The sequence below is a fragment of the Panthera uncia genome (genome assembly GCF_023721935.1).
Source record: "Panthera uncia isolate 11264 chromosome B2 unlocalized genomic scaffold, Puncia_PCG_1.0 HiC_scaffold_25, whole genome shotgun sequence".
Lineage (NCBI taxonomy): Eukaryota > Metazoa > Chordata > Mammalia > Carnivora > Felidae > Panthera > Panthera uncia.
The window spans coordinates 21076630-21094491 of NW_026057581.1; the positions used below are offsets into that span (position 1 = coordinate 21076630).

The 17862-nt window shown below is 39.2% G+C and overlaps 1 protein-coding gene across 2 annotated transcripts in view; it reads left to right on the plus strand.

Moving 5' to 3' along the window:
* Positions 1-17862, plus strand: part of F13A1 (coagulation factor XIII A chain) — a 163801-nt gene that overhangs the window by 82186 nt on the left and 63753 nt on the right. For both annotated transcript variants that reach the window (XM_049654887.1, XM_049654888.1), the window contains exons 7-8: positions 9379-9553; positions 12796-12934. In XM_049654887.1, coding sequence (XP_049510844.1) covers positions 9379-9553; positions 12796-12934 — 314 coding nt within the window. The remainder of the gene's footprint in view (positions 1-9378; positions 9554-12795; positions 12935-17862) is intronic.

Genomic DNA, 17862 nt, shown 5'->3' on the forward strand with positions numbered 1-17862 from the left:
GCTCACACTCTGTCTGTCTCTCAAAAATAAATAAACATTAAAAACAATATAAAACAATAAATGGCACTATACTGTAGATGGTAGTTTAAAAAGTAGTACACTTACTTTTTATAGCCTTGTTAAGATATAGTTAATTTACAATAAAATGCACATATTTAAGGAATGCATTTTGATAATTTTGACGCACCCATGAAATCATCTCTAAAATGAAAATAATGAGAATATCTATTGCTCCTCAGACATTTACTTTCTAATTTCTCATTTTGATGATTCTCTGCTTGGTCATCCATCCCCAAGCAATCAGTGTTGTGCTTTCTGTCATTACACATTGATTTATATTTTCTAGAATTTTACATGAGTGGAATCATGCAGTTATCACTCTTTTTTTTGTCTAGCTCAGGCTTCTTTATCTCATTTTGAGATTCATTCATGCTATTGTTTGTATTCCTTTATAATGCCGAGTAGTGCTCCATTCTATAGAAGAACCACAGTTTGTTTATCTACTTTCTTGTTGATGGACATTTGGGCTGTTTCCAGTTTTTTCCTCTTACAAATAAAGCTAGGATTGTTCATGCAAAAGTCTTTGTATAGACATAAGCTTTTATTTTTCTTAAATACCTAGGAGAGGGATGTCAGGTCATATGATAGGTGTATGTTTAATTTTTAAGAAACTGCCAAAGTGGTTGTACCATTTTACATCACCACCAACAGGGTATGAGAGTCCTGGGCATTCACATCTTCCCCAACACTTGATATCATCAGCCTTTTTTTATTTATTTTAATTTTAGTTAGCTAACATATAGTGCAATATTGGTCTCAGAAGTAGAATTCAGTGACTCATCACTTACATACACACCCAGTGCTTATGACAACAAGTGCCCTCCTTAATACCTATCATCCGTCTAGTGCATCTCCCACCCACCACCCTCCATCAATTCTCAGTTGTTCTCTATTGTCAAGAGTCTCAGATATCACCTCATGCCAGTCAGAGTGGCTAAAATGAACCAATCAGGAGACTATAGATGCTGGAGAGGATGTGGAGAAACGGGAACCCTCTTGCACTGTTGGTGGGAATGCAAACTGGTGCAGCCACTCTGGAACAGTATGGAGGTTCCTCAAAAAATTAAAATAGATCTACCCTATGGCCCAGCAGTATCACTGCTAGGAATTTACCCAAGGGATACAGGAGTGCTGATGCATAGGGGCACTTGTACCCCAATGTTTATAGTAGCACTTTCAACAATAGCCAAATTATGGAAAGAGTCTAAATGTCCATCAACTGATGAATGGCTAAAGAAATTGTGGGTTATATACACAATGGAATACTACATGGCAATGAGAAAGAATGAAATCTGGCCTTTTGTAGCAACATGGATGGAACTGAAGAGTGTTATGCTAAGTGAAATAAGTAATACAGAGAAAGACAGATGCCATATGTTTTCACTCTTATGTGGATCCTGAGAAACTTAACAGAAGTCCATGGGGGAGGGGAAAAAAGGAGGTTAGAGAGGGAAGGAGTCAAAGCATAAGAGACTCTTAAAAACTGAGAACAAACTGAGGGTTGATGGGGGGTAGGAGGGAGGGGAGGGTGGGTGATGGGTATTGAGGAAGGCACCTTTTGGGATGAGCACTGGGTATTGTATAGAAACCAATTTGACAATAAATTTCATATTTAAAAAAATAAAAAATAAAAAAATAAAAATAAAGGGATAAAAGAGTCTCTTGTACTTTATTTCCCTCTCTTTGTTGAACCCTTTCCCATCTGCTCATCTGTTTTGTTTCTTAAATTCCATATTTGAGTGAAATCATATGATATTTGTCTTTCTCTGATTGACTTATTTCACTTATCATAATACATTCTAGCTCCATCCACATCATGTCAAATGGTAAGATTTCACTCATTTTTATGGCTAAGTAATATTCCATTGTGTGTGTATACCACATCTTCTTCTTCTTCCATTCATCAGTTGATGAACATTTGGACTCTCTCCAGAGTTTGGCTACTGTTGATAATGCTACTATAGAAATCAGGGTGCATGTTCCCCTTTGAATCTCTATTTTTGTATCCTTTGGGTAAATACCTAATAGTGCAATTGTTGGATCATAGGGTAGTTCTATTTCTAGTTTTTTGAGGAACCTCCATACTATTCTCCAGAATGGCTGCACCAGTTTGCATTCCCACCAGCAGTGCAAAAGGGTTCCCCTTTCTCCCATCCTCACCAACACCTGTTGTTTATTGTGTTGTTAATTTTAGCCTTTCTGACAGGTGTGAGGTGGTATCTTATCATGGTTTTTATTTGTATTTCCTTGATGATGACTGATGTTGAGCATCTTTTCATGTGCCTGTTAGTCATCTGGAGGTGTTCTTTGGAAAAGTGTCTATTCATGTCTTCTGCCCATTTCTTAACTGCATTGTTTTTTCGGTGTTGAGTTTGATAAGTTCTTTATAGATTTTGGATACTAACCCTTTATCAGATATGTTATTTGCCAATATCTTCTCTCATTCTATAGGCTGCCTTTTAGTTTTGTTGATTGTTTCCTTTGTTGTGAAGAAGCTTTTTATCTTGATGAACTCCCAATTGTTCATGTTTGCTTTTGTTTCCCTTGCCTTCAGTGATGTGTCTAGTAAGAAGTTGCTGCAGCCAAGGTCAAAGAGGTTGCTGCATGTGTTCTCCTCTAGGATTTTGATGGTTTCCTGTCTCACATTTAGGTCTTTCATCCATTTTGAATTTATTTTTGTGTATGGTGTAAGAAAGTGGTTCAGTTTCAATTTTAGACTTTCTAATAGGTGTATAATGTTATCTCATTGTGGGTTTAATTTGCATTTCCCTCTGACTAATGATGTTGAGCATCTTTGGTTGTGTTTGTTTGCCATCCATGTATCTTCTTTGATGTGGTATCTGTTCAAATATTTTCCCCATGGTTTTAAATTTTGTTCTTTTTCTTATTATTGAGTTTATAGTGTTCTTTACATATTCAGAATACAAGTCCTTTACCACATATGTGATTTGCAAATATTTTCCCTCACTCTGGACATACCTTTCATTCTCTTAATGATATCTTTCAATGAGCAAAAGTTCATAATTTGATGAATTCCAATTAATTTGTAAGTATACCATTATGAATCATTTTTCTTTTCTCTCTTTCTTTCTTCTTTCTTTCTTTCTTTCTTTCTTTCTTTCTTTCTTTCTTCTTTTTTGTATTATATCAAAGAGATCGTTGCTTAACCAAAGGGTATAAATTATTTTTCCTGTTTTCTTCTGGAAGTTTATAGTTTTAGGCTTTATATTTAGGTATATGATCCACTTTGAGATAATTTTTTATATGGGACAAAGTATGCATCAAAGTTCATTTTTGCATATGAATATCCAATTGTTCCAGCACCATTTGTTGTAAAGATTATACTTTGATCATGAAATTATCTTTGCAACTTTGTCAAAAATTAGTTAACTATATTGCTGGAGTCTATTTCTGTGTTCTATATTGTGTTCCATTAATCTGTTTGCTTCCCTTTATGCCAAATAGTGTTGTGCTATTTTATTTAAAAAAGCATTACATTTAAGTGTACTCAAATTCTATTTAATTTTAAGTCTTATTTAATCATTAAGTTTTGCTTTCACAGAAAGAAAACTCTGAATTGCAACAGAAGACATTGTTAAACTTCAAATAAATGTTTCTTCACTACAAGAAATACTGTTTTTAACAGATCCCTCTAAGATTATTTAAAAACTATTAAAACCAATAAAAGAATAATTATATATTTTTAGATTATGTTTTAATTTTAGATGATGTTAATTATCTAAGAGAGACCAACACATTAAAACATCAATACTTCCATTCTCCCTCTCCTCTTTCCTCCCTCATGTCTAATCTTTTTAATATTGTTATCATTATATTATCAAATTTTAAAATTCATATTCATTCTGATACCATAATTCCCAAAGGTTTTTAAACATACATGAGTTTTTCTCATCACTAGATCTCTTACCACAGTGTCTCTGTTCCTGGGTTCTTTGTTTGATTCAGCCTTTAATTATCTTGATATCATTTTTCAAGTAGTTTGGTTATAATGGATGGTGTATTCCCTGAGATTCTTCATGTTTGAAAATGAGTGCTGGCTGCCTTTATACTTACAGAAACTCTTAGCTGTGCATAACATTCTTGGGTCAACCTTTCTTTCTCTCAGGACTGTGTAAATATTGATTGACTGTGTTTTGCCAGTGAATGGTGTTGTGGAGAAGTCTAAAGACAGCCTAATTTCCTCCCTTGTTGCTAGTTTGCATTTTCTGTCTATATGACTGAACAATTATTTCTTTATTCTTGAGTTCAAATAGCTTAATTAATTAAAGTTCCTAAGCAGTGAGAATTCTACATCAAGTCACCTCAGAGCACAGATTGTCCTTTTATTTATTTATTTTTAAATTTTTTAATGTTTATTTATTTTTGAAAGACAGAGACAGAGCATGAACAGGGGAGAGGCAGAGAGAGAGGGGGGCACAGAATCCAAAGCAGACTCCAGGCTCTGGGCTGTCAGTACTGACCCTGACATGGGACTTGAACTCACTGGCCATGAGATCATGACCTGAGCCGAAGTCAGACTCTCAAACGACTGATTCACCCATGCACTCCTCAGATTGTCCTTTTAAAGTATAAATTCAATTTTTCCTCAATTAGGTAAAATTTTCTTATGTCATAAATACATATTATGCTTCATTTATTGGGTTCTCTGTTTTAAAGATAATAATTATTCTTATGTTGTATCATCCTTTTTTCAATAACTATTACCTCATCTCCAAATAACTTAATCTTATTATATTTTTCATAGTATTTCCTTTATCTCAAGCTTTTTTCTATATCATTAATTTTATTTTTTAACAATATCTACTCTGTTCCTTATAGTTTATACTTTATTTTTAGTTCCATGATGATGTCATTTGATCTTCAATTTGTTCATTTAGATCTATGATCTCCTAAGAGATTGTGAGAAAATTCCTTGTTTCCTACTTCTACTTTCTTCTATGTATTATTTTTTTTCATATTCTCTCTCCCTCTCTCTCACCCTCCCTCTCTCTCTCCCTCCATCTCTCTCTGTGTACCTCTTCCTCCCTCTCTGCCCCCCTTTCCTTCCTCCTTCTCTGCCTCCCTCCCTCCTTCTCTTTCTCTCTCCCTTCCTTTCTCTCCCTCTTGCTCTCTCTCCCTATATTTCTCCCTCCCTTTCTCCCTCCCTCTCTCTCCTTCCCTCTTTCCCTATCTCCCTCTTTTTTTCTCCCTCCCTCCCTCTCTCCCTCTTTCTCTGTCTCCCTCCCTCTCTCCTCCTCTCTTTATCTCCCTCCCTCCCCCTCTGTCTCTCATCCCCTCTCTCTATCCCTTTCTTCCTTTCTCTCCCTCCCTTTCTCTCTCTCCCTTTCTCTCTCCTCCCTTCTTCCTTCTCTCCCTCCCCCTTTACGAGTATAAATACTTGCATAACTTTCTCCAAGTGTCCTGTTTACTCTAATATACTGTAGGTGAAATGTTGACACTTCCCAATCTAAGACTAGTTGGATTTCTCCTCTGAACTACAGTTTAAGGCAAATGTATTTCATTCTATCTACTCTCCAGCACGCTGAGAAAAGCTGGAAGGGGGAGGGAAGGGAAGCTGAAGAGATGGCAGAGTCTGTTAGAATACTAGAGCTCTGCTCTTCCTTTTAAGGTTCTGTTAAATTTCTCATCCAAGAATCCACCCCATCTAATTGGAGATGTAGGTCATGAAGGGCAGGGCAACTTTCAGACTCTAGGTCATTTCCCCACTGTAGTCCCAGAATGTCTCCCTCTTTAGAGGTGCAGACCATTTCTCACCCATTTCTCCACAGCAGTTGTTTCCACTGTTCTGGTCAGAACAAGAAAAAGATCAGCATTTTAATTTGGCTGGTTTCTTTACAGATTTTGAAATACAACTGAGAAGTCTCAGGATTTTGTGGACTTGACAGTAGGGCTTCTGAGAAACTGATGAGGGTCAGGTGCTGAGTCATGCTGCTTCTCTAGTCCAATATATATTCCTCAATTTTTCTTGGAACCGGGTTTTGTAGTTTGCTGAATTATGTTATGCCACCGGGTTGCTGATAATGACTTTGGGGGGTGCTGGTTTTTCACTTTTCCCATATTATAGATATTACAGGAGGACAATTTAGTGCAAACTCAAAGTAGTTGAATAACACTCCCTGTCCAAAATCCTTGGCTCATAATGTCTCCTAGACCACCAATGATACAAGTCCAAGACATTTCATTCTGACACTGGTCAAACTCTGAGTTCATGACAGGGTATTAAAACAGTCAACTGTGGCATGAAGAAAGACCAGCATGCCCTTGAAGTTTCCCCCCAAACGTATCTTGTTGTCTATGGAGGGAGATATTACTTTAACTCTTTACATGTGTCACTAAAGACTTACCTCTTTCAGTGTCTGGGCTCCTCAGAAATCAATATTCTAATTAGAAAACAGTAGCTAATCCAACCAAATGCTAATAAATGAGAGTTGTGATTTATCTAGCAACAGGGAAACAGCTCAGCATTCACAATTATAAGGTCTGTAAAGGAGAGAGCTTTTTTTTTTTTTTCTCTTCCCCTTAGCTGACTGGGTTCAGCCAAATGCTATAAATAGTCCTCCTAATTAATAGTTATCTGTTTGAAAATCAGTCATTAGAACCATAATTTAGGAACTTTTTTTTCCTCTGAGATTCATAGGCCCTATTCTATTTCTCAAGGATAAGGATAAGGCAATGGTAATGTGAGTTAAACCTGAGACTGCCTATCCACAAAGACCAAACTACATCATAGCCTACCAAGGCACTCTTCAGGCTTCATTATAACAGACACAGATTTTTAAATAATCAATTCAACTGCAAAGAGAAATGTTGATCATAAATAGAGCCAAAATGGTTGACTAAACCCAGTTGCACCCCAGTCATTTCACAGAGTTACATGATAAAGTCAAAGTTTACATCAAAGGCATGAGTTTGCAATTAGCTGAACAAGGTCCTTCAGAAATCTTGAAAGAATTACTTTTTTTCTACATTAAACAAATCAACCAACTTTAACCTGACCAGACAGAATCAAGGAGGAGAAATAGTTTATCTAAATCAAATTGAATGGTGATCTAGAGAACACTTTCCAGAAGGACCCTCTTTGGGAAATGCCAAATACTCAACGCTAGAGTAAATCTCGTATTTTAGTGGAAGGTTTGTCATTCACAGTAGAAGGTGTTTGCGCATTTTACATGTTTTCTTCTGATATTTTATATTTATTTCATCTGCTATTGTTTATTTACATGATACCCATGCAGAGCTCCTAACAGGTGCCTGAACCTGCCATATTGTTTCATGTCACTAAGCATTTATTCAAACTGTTTCCACTATGTAGATGGTCTTGTCTGGCTCTCAGCCACTCAAGACCTAGCTTTCATGTAATTTCCTCTATTCAACCCACAACGACCACCACCCTCCAACCTGTTGAAACTGACTACTACCTCCTTTGGGCCTCCACCTTACCTGTACATCTTTCTGTCTTAACATTAGTAAACTTTACTTCCACTTGATTGTTTTCTTGTTCATTTCTCTCCTGGGAGAAGGTCTTATTCCTATTCAGATATACAATACCTATATGCTTGTTGAATATACAAGTGGTTATTCAACCACTATTGAGCACCTACTCTTTGCCAATTCTTGCTAAAAGTAAAAAGACATAGATTTTTTTAAAATCTCTATTCCTAATGAACTTATGACCTAGTGAGGAGAATAGACTTCTATACAACTAAACTCAGCAAGCCTAAAGAGAGGGCTCTGAGCAAGTGCTGAGGCTGAGCTGTTAACTGGCAAGGCATTGAACACATAAAGGCACTATATTTTAATGTATCTTCCATGGTTTTCATAATCCAAACACACCTGCTTCAATCATATGTTTCACATTGCTTGCTAATATCTTCTCGGCATAGACTAAACCTAATGATCTCAAGCTAATGTGCACGAAATCACCCTGGGATTTTGTTAAAATGCAGACTCTGACTCAGTAGGTTTATGGTGGGGTCTGAGATCCTGCATTCCTAACAAGATCCCAGGGGGGATACTGCTGCTGGTCCACAGACAACATTTTGAAGAGTAAGGCTCTAACCTCTTGTCATGTCACCATATAACCATTGTTGAAGTGGTACCAGTTTTTAGAAAAGCTCCCTCTGCTCCTTACCTAGACGATCTTCTAACTATAATTAAACATGATGAAAGTAACACCAAGAGAGGTAAGATTCAATAGTGCCCTCCAAAAAACTGAGGCCATGAAAGGGTTACTTCTTAACCATTTTAATGTCTAAACACACAATGTCTTTTTTCCTGCTCTCGAGGTCTGCTGCTACCAGAAAACTGTGGTCTGAATGTGCAGTAAGATTTTCCCAAATATTCAAGAATGCCATTTTTAAGTCTCCCCCATACTTACACTATAATACCCAGGCCCTTCCTGTAAATGAAGATATCTTTTAACATAACTATAAACCCTAATCATCTTTTTTTTTAATTTTTTTAATGTTTATTTATTTTTGAGAGAAAAAGACAGACAGAGTACGAGCAGGGGAGGGGCAGAGAGAGAGGGACACATAGAATCGGAAGCAGCTCCAGGCCCGACGTGGGGCTTGAACTCACGAGCCATTAGATCATGACCTGAGCCAAAGTCAGACGCACAACTGACTGAGCCACCCAGGTGCCCCTAAACCCAAATCTTAAGCAATCATAAAGGAAATACTTTTTTTATTGCAACTTGTTTAAAACAAACATTGTAAGGTATTCATAAGAATTTAATGTCTTACTAACTGTTAAGGGTTCCTATGACATCTGCTTACTTTTTCAGTTCATTAGAGTCTACAATTTATCATAAAAGTCAAAAGCCACTAGACCATCAGACTTTAGGCCCCCACTCTCCCTATCTGTCTTTTGTCATGTGTCAGTTTCGAATTCTCCTTCCACAAAGTCAAGGTCCCTCTTTGATCCCTATTTGAGCTGTCTTCTTTTGTGGGTGCTCTTCCTCTCTTCCTCACTACTCCAACCAGACCGTGTCCTAGGCATATCTTTTCCTAAGCATGTGGTGAAGACATTACAACTCTTCCTAGCTGCTATTCAATACCACCTTAACTTCGATAATATGTTATTTGAGAGGCAGCCTTGGCTATTTGGTTTTCTCTTGCACAGTTATTGTGTCACTTTCCCTGATGACACAACAGTGAATGGAACAGTAGTGGAATTGTTTTTATCATGAAGGACATTTGGAAGGCACTGGATGCCTTAGCTTGCTTGATGTCAGAGACTAGAGAGAACTCTTCTAAATGTTCCTTCTTCCTTCTTACCACTCATGGTCTCATTTAGGTTAATGCCAAAGATGATGAAGGTGTCCTTGTTGGATCCTGGGACAACATCTATGCCTATGGTGTCCCCCCATCAGCCTGGACCGGAAGCGTTGACATTCTGTTGGAATACCAGAGTACTAAGAATCCAGTCCGGTATGGTCAGTGCTGGGTTTTTGCTGGTGTCTTTAACACATGTAAGTATCCAATTGAGTAACATTTTTTTAATGTAAAGGGAATTTTACTTGAAGACATTTTATCTATAAACTGGCAAAGAGATCTAGCAACCCCTGTTAGCTCTCTAGAATTTATGGATGGCTATTCTGGGATGTAGTCAATGCATAATTAAATTGTACTGGGCCAAATATGCTCATAGTTTCTCTTTGACTGCAGAATCTTTATAGAAAGGATGATGGACTATTTCCTACATAATCCATCACTCAACACCAAGAGAAATGGGAGGAAGAGGCCCAGGGGCAAAGAAATTTTGTGAGGGAAAAGATATGCCATTTTCTTTTCAGCAACCACCCACCCCCCGCATTTTAAAAAGACTAAATTAACAAAATTTTAAGTGATAAATAATAAAAGATATATACTGTTTATTTGTTATTGAAAATGTTATAAATATGCTTATTACTCTCCTATTGTTTATCACTGAGAAGTTTTATAAATATATGCACTTAATTTTTACCATAACTGTAGTAGGGATTGTGACAGGTGGTCTCATCTCCATTTTTACATGCAAATCTCAATGCCCCTGAGCAATTAGATATCAGAACTTAATGAACAATCTTTACTCCCTAGTTTCCCTTTTAGTTTTTAATCCACCCAACATCTAATCTATAGGGGAAAACATATGAGAACAGAATTATTCTCCTTAGCCTCATGCATCATTTTTTGAAATGTCATTTGCTTGTCTAGATCTGGACAACATTATTGTTAATTCAGTGAATATTTTTAAAAATACATTTATCTCAGTATGTCTTCATCATTGGTAATGATTTCCATTCACTTGCCATTTCTACAGCCTTGGAGAAAACATTAAGCTCAAGTTGGAGTGTCCTTTCTGCTTGCTCGTTAATAAAAAATGTTTTTTACCTAGTTAGCATTTTTTCTTTTAATCAGAAAAATCAAGGAGGGACTGGTGGCTGGAAGCCAGGATGAGTCCATTTTTTATAAATGATCATGGAGCCTCACAGTTTTAGCTCAAAATTGTAATAGTCCAAGATTAGTCAGTGATAGCCAAGTGGAAAGAAATTGTGAGTCTTGTGTTGTGTGTTTTGGTTTTCTATGGGATTCAACTAGGTAAGACTATTTTCTTAGTCATTTGCATATATCCAAGGGCTAAAGTAATATATTTAGAAGAAATAAAGAAATAAAGGCCAGTGTATCAGTTTTGTAAAAGTGCTGGTCTCTGATGTTCTAGCAGAAGTTAAACTTCATGATGGAATAACAATTAGAGGTAGCCCCCTCCCTCACCGTTCCCAAGCCCAGACCATGTGGAGGGTACCCTATGGGAGAAGCTTCTCATAGGAAATTCCTCCAGGAACACAGAAAGGACCCTCTCTCCCTTGTGTCTTCCTGCTGTCTACAATTTCACTATCCCAATGTAATTCCTTCCAGCTTAGAACCAGATAAAATAGTGAACACCTTCCATCCATTTACGCTTTTTTTATTTATAATTTGTATATTTGTTACTTTATTGCTTAACAATGCTAAACATTCACATCTTCAAAAATAATTATTTTTTTATTTTTTATTTTTTAAAATTTACATCCAAATTAGCATATAGTGCAACAATGATTTCAAGAGTAGATTCTTTAGTGCCCCTTACCCATTTAGCCCATCCCCCCTCCCACAACCCCTCAAGTAACCCTCAGTTTGTTCTCCATATTTACGAGTCTCTTCTGTTTTGTCCCCATCCCTGTTTTTATATTATTTTTGTTTCCCTTCCCCTATGTTTTTTTTTTCTCTTAAAGTCCTCATATGAGTGAAGTCATATGATTTTTGTCTTTCTCTGACTGACTAATTTCACTTAGCATAATACCCTCCAGTTCCATCCACATAGTTGCAAATGGCAAGATTTCATTCTTTTTGATTGCCAAGTAATGCTCCATTGTATATATATACCACATCTTCTTTATCCATTCATCCATCGATGGACATTTGGGCTCTTTCCATACTTTGGCTATTGTTGATAGTGCTGCTGTAAACATTGGGGTGCATGTGTCCCTTCGAAACAGCACACCTGTATCCCATGGATAAATGCCTAGTAGTGCATTTGCTGTGTCATAGGGTAGTTCTATTTTTAGTTTTTTGAGGAAACTCCATACTGTTTTCCAGAATGGCTGCACCAGCTTGCATTCCCACATTTATGCTTTTTGTATGAAAGAGTCATCAGGTTTATTCCTGAAAACAGGCTTTGGTGGTAAGTTAAGGCAGAAGCACAATGTGAAGAAGTCACAGTAAGAATAAACCCCAAGAGGGAAGTTGGGAGGAAGGCGCTGCTGGTGCCCCAGTATCAGGCTTCACCTGTCCTTAACATTATGAGTTTGGCAGACTCCGGAATAAGCCTCATTTTGGGAATTAGTGGTCAGCCTGAAATAGAACTAGGGTGCCAATCATGTTACTGGTAAAACTGTGCCTTGAATAGGGTCTGTGAATCAATAGAGGAAGACAGAAGCAGGAAGTGGGTGGTAAGTGCCATCATTTTTGTTTAGGGTATTAAGATTAACTCCATTAATGAGGACACTTGAACGCTACCAGACTTAAGTTTGGACTTCCAAGGTTGTTCTATTGAAGGAGGTGGATAGTCTTTGGTTAAAAATGCTAAACTATTCTGAGGGGGGAAAAAGGCAAGCCAAGTCATTAATCTTAAAATTGTCAGCTGAATTATTTTCAATGAGCCCTGATGTCTGGCATCCTGGGAGCCAGGGAGGGCATTTGGATTGAGTTTAATCAATAGGTGCATATGGCAAGAGATGCATCCAAGTAATTTATTATCTAGCAATTAAAATGAATCTGTAGTGTCGCCCTCTATCAAGTGTCACAAGAGCAAATTCCAACCAGGAGAGCTAACACCACTGAGGCCCTCTTTCATAGCTTCCTATTAGCTGAGTTTTTTTTTAGATTATTTTCAGCAACATAGTCCCATTAGATGAACTAAAATAATATTACTTTAATGACTGTATGATTAGCAACTAAACAATTGTAACCCTGTTATTGGGATTTTATTCCTTTTATTCCACTTATTCTGAATAATCACACAGCAAGATTTCTCTCCATAGTCCCAAAGCTTGACAGTAGTTCCCCTTCTTCAGTATGGAACATTTGAGGATAACACGTGCAAAGAAGGAAGTCCCTTATGAGAAGGGATTGTTCACTATGTATTTATTAAATTTTGGTGATGGGTTTCATTGTGGTCTGTCCTTGCTTCCAGTTTTGCGATGCCTTGGGATACCAGCGAGAGTTGTTACCAATTATTTCTCAGCCCATGATAATGATGCCAATTTGCAAATGGACATCTTCCTGGAAGAAGATGGGAACGTGAACTCCAAACTCACCAAGGATTCGGTGTGGTGAGTTTGATTTACAAAGGCATTTGCTGATATCATATTAAAGTGATATTACACATTTACCACAAGACAGGCTAGGCCTAATGTTTCTTCCCATTCTATTTTAAGGATTGTTCAATACCATAGTCAGAAATGTCTGATTGGCAGAGATTGTTTTCAGCTAATGAATGAGAAATGTTACTGAACAGGCAGTTTGCGTTTCTAGTAATAAAGATCGATCATTGCATTATGACAGCAACCACTGAAAAAGCCCATAGTTTTAGCTATGCCTTTAGGCCAGAGCCCACAGTTGCTGCTCTCTACTTTAGTATAAGAATATTATGGTGAATGGCAGACATATGGGAACCCAGCATTCTCTTTCTCAATACTCTAAGAGTAATATATCTAACAATTATTAGGCACTTACTATGTACCAGTATCTGTGTGTAGTCGATCGTATCTTATTCTTTGAACAGCTTTATCATGTGGGTTCTTATTATATCGCCATTTACAGATTAGGAAACTGAGGCCCAGAAAGGTTAAAGTAATTTGCTCAAGGTCAAATACTTGACAAGCCGAGAATAAAATGCAAATACACCTGACCCTTAACCACATTTTTTTTTTGCCTTTGCAATATGGGATTGCTCTTGGAATGTAAAGACGTGGTTCTTCTTGATTTGTGATTTCATCTTTCAATCAGAAATAGAAATGGGAGTCTGAGGCGCCTGGGTGCCTCAGTTGGTCAACCGTCTGACTTCGGCTCAGGTCATGATCTCATGGTTCCTGAGTTCAAGCCCTGCATTGGGCTCTGTGCTGACAGCTCAGAGCCTGGAGCCTGCTTTGGATTCTGTGTCTCCCTTTCTCTCTGACCCTCCCCTCCTTGCGCTCTCTCTCTCTCTCTCTCTCTCTCTCTCTCTCAAAAATAAACATTTAAAAAACGTTTAAAGATTATTTTAAAAAAAGAAATAGAAATGGGAGTAAAGTTGAAATTGTTACTAATACCAACCACATAGTTCTTTCGCTGCCCTGAACAACTTCATCACAAGCTGACTATGGGGAGTTTAAGATCCCAAAGAAATTTCCTTAGTCCACAGGACCTACTCAGTCCAAAACAATATTCTAAAAGGAGGGGAGAAATCCAAATGTAAAAGATATTTATGGAGGTCTGCATGGGGGAAAACTGCCAGGCATTGAACTAGTTGGAATTTTCAAGCCAAAAATGTGTCTCCTATGGTTGTTCTTTATAAATAATAAAGCTAAAACACAGTCAGTTGTAAAAGCATCCGAATGGGGATAGGAGGAAGTTACAAGCTCATTTTAAGAGAAATTAAAAGTTAGAAGCGCCTTAACTCCCCCGTGTTACAGGAATGAATCCCAGTTGTAGGAGCAGCGTTAACTTGCCAGTGCTGGTAAACGCTCATTTGAGGATGTTGCAAGGAGGAAATCGCCGAACTAGTAGCAGAGTGCTACTATGAATAAAAAAAAGTGCAGTTCATTTGAAGGGAATGATCTGAGCAATGGTAAGCAAGAGAGGACAGGCAAGACAAAACCTCACCTCTATAAATTGAACAGCAATTTAAAGCATCTTTTAAGCCCTTGGAATTACAGTATAGCAGCCCTGAATGTATATGGAATGACAAAAACAGACCAAAATAGCTGCCCCAAAAGCCTGTTGTCACAGTTGAAAATGGCAAAATGAGAATTATTTGGTATTCTGTACTGCACACCTTTTCCTTAAATACACACACGCGCGCACACACACACACACACACACACTCACACACACACACTTAATGCCCTCGTAGCCAACTGTGGCTGGAGATGATTCCTCCCTGTTCCTTGGTCTAAATGTCCCCATCATAAATCTCAGTGGGCATCCTAGCAAATAACCCCATGTAGCCCTAAACAAAATTGATACAAAATTGTGAAGCTGATAGATTTTGTTCTTGGTAACCCTTTCCTCTTTCGGCTTTCTACTTGAATTCCTTTCCCTGTTCCTGTTGCCCTTTGCTCCCTCATTGCCTTCCACAAAAGTCCCATCACCCTGGGACTATGATTCCTGATTGGAGACCCTTGCCCATCCTCCACCACCGGACCACTGCCCTAGGCTCCTCTTCCCACCCCATGCTTGGTGCATGGTGGGTTTTCAATATATGGTGACTAACGTCTCACTAAGCCAACCTGGGACACAACGGACCATGGAGCACAAAGATTAAAGGCTCAGTAAGGTCTGAGTCCAAAGCTTGGCTAGGCCATTGACCAGCTGTGTGACCTTGGGCAAGGCATAACCTCTCTGTGCCTCTTTCCTCCTCTAAAGCAAATTTCCTATTTCATTCAGCACAGAGCCAAGCATAACAGGTGCCTAATGAGTGTTAGCTGTTATTATTGCCTTCATTATTAGTCACACAGCTGGAATTTCTTGGAGGCGGTATGTTGCCATCAACCTAAGCACATTGAAGCAGTCTGAAAAAGAGGGGTGTGTCCCATGTCCTAAGATGACTGAGCTATTTCTTTCACTTTGGAATATTTTTAAAACAAAAGCAGAAATCTGTGTCTACCCCAACCCTCCCAGTGCAAACACTAGTGGATCCTACCAACTATAGATGTTCCATAAAACCAAAAGTATTTCTGAGACCCTCCTTGATTGAAAAAGCTGGTAGGGACTTTCCCTGGACACATCAATCAATACATGGTCCCCACCTCCACACACCCCCACAGCAAGCTCTAGCTTAGACAGTTACTTGCTGTGTGACCTTGAGAAAATGACTTCACCTCTCTGAGGCTTCAGTTTCTTCATCAGTAGAATGAGGATAACCATTTCCTGAAGGGGTAGCTGTGACAATTCAATGAGGTAATATAGGTAAAGTACTTACTGTAGTGCTAGGCCCAGACTTCTCAGTGCTCCTCAGTGCCTGCTCCTTAGATTAGTAATGGCCACTGGTAAGAAGCAGGGGCTGCCTGAGCTATAGTTTGGCGGGGGGCAGAAGGCTGACAGAGGCTGAGGTGAGGGCAGGGAGGATTTGGTGGTCATCAGCTGACCATTCAGAAGCCAGTACAGCATAGCTGACAACACACAGCCTAACGAATCTCCTAGCAGGGATCTCAGGAGTAAGTGCCGTCCCCACAAGGTCCTGGACCCACTACCCTCCTCAGCCTCCAGTCAGACAAACTTGACCCAACTACCTCCTGATTTGTGTGTGATTCCTGCCCTCCTTGCCCTGCCCCCTCCTCTCTTTCTAAAGGCAGCCATGAGAATGACTTCTTGGTATCTCTGTCTTGTGCCTCCATCATCTCTTCAACACTGAGGTGTCCTGGTGGTACACTGTTTGTGGTGAATTAATTTGTCCAGTGGGCCCCAGTGGCCCAGGGTGTCCCCTTCCTTGTGACTCAGCCAAGCCCAGTGTGCCCAGAGAAGTAAGCCAGTGTGAAGGGTTCAGAGGGAGAGTGCAAGAATGCTTTCAAGGGCATATTATCCTCAGCACTCCCCAAGACCAAGGTGGCTGAAGTGTGGGGTTTCAGCCCATGCTTTGACTCTTCTCCCTCTAGCTCCACAGACTGTGGAGGGCTGACTGCTTATTTTCCTGCTTCCTGGTTTGCCACCTCAGATCCCTGAATGGTAGACGTTCCTCGAAAGTGCCTCACCTCACAGGGAGCCGTTTTGCACAGAGCAGACACACCGCTGATGCCCACAGAGGGAAGAGTCCCCTTCTTAGCAATTCAGAAGAGGGAGGGGCCAAGGCACCTTGGAAGGGCACAGCTGGACAAAATAATTGGACCTCACAGTAGCAGATGAAATTCTGAGAGGGCCAATGCAAGGTAACATATCCTGGAAGGAACAATTTAAGCCTCCTGTCCCCTGTGTGCCAATGGGTTTTGAATTATGTGTAACCTCTGGAGGAAGGCATCTATGAATCACTGCGGACAGTTTAATGAAGATGCTTGTGCGATGTTTAGCTGCAGTGCAAACAGTGAATAGGGATATGAGGGCTCGTTGAGGAGGGAGAACACAGCTCACTCTGATGGGCAGGGGTAAGGTGACGGTTTGGCCTCACCTTGAAAGAGCTCAGTCTGATCACCTCATTATATGACTATCACAGTGGAAATGGAAACAATTTTCAAAGAAAGGGATGGTGGCACTTATTAGTGTCATGAAGGTATTTCCGTGAACAGCTCTTCTTGTAAATGAAAGCGTTTATCCTGTGTCCTTTTTGCTGGAGAGGATGTAGTCAGATTTGATGATTCTGGGTGAAAGAACTATGCCCACCTCATGGCTGGCCCCCACCAGACTGCAGCCCCCACAGGGGGAGCAGTGTCTGATCTAATTTATTTTCATTTGTTTTGCCAGCATGTAACAGGGTGCAGGGCACAGAGCAAGGACTTAATAAATGGAATTGGTTGGAAAACATTTTTAATGCTCATTTAACTGAATAAGTGTCATTTAATTCATTTAACAAACACTATTGTGCACTAATATGTCCAAATACCAGATGCTAAGGATTCAGAGAGAAATTAGTCAGCCACTACCCTTGAGGAGCTTGATCCAATGTTCGTGGATGAGACAACCATGTATAGAACTCTATAAAATATAACACCAGACAGCATGGAGATGAGGGAAAGGGGCTTCCATTCTAAGCCCAGGGGAGCAAAGGCAAAGGCTGTTCACCTGGGAAGTGGCCATGGGCTCAAAGCCATTATCTCCCTGTAATCATCTGGCTGTGCTGTTCACAGATAGAATGTCAGGGAAATGACCTTGGCCCACAGATGAAACTCAAGGATATTCCTGTAAAAGTCTAAAGCGCCGAGATGAGACAACCAGAGATCAATCTGCTTCAAGAACCAGGCAGGAAGGAATGAAAGCTTATGCAGAGTTAGCCTGTGTTCGTATGACCACAGTCGTTGAATATCCAAACTTGCTCTAACTCACCTTCCAGCCCCTTGCCACTCCTTTCCTC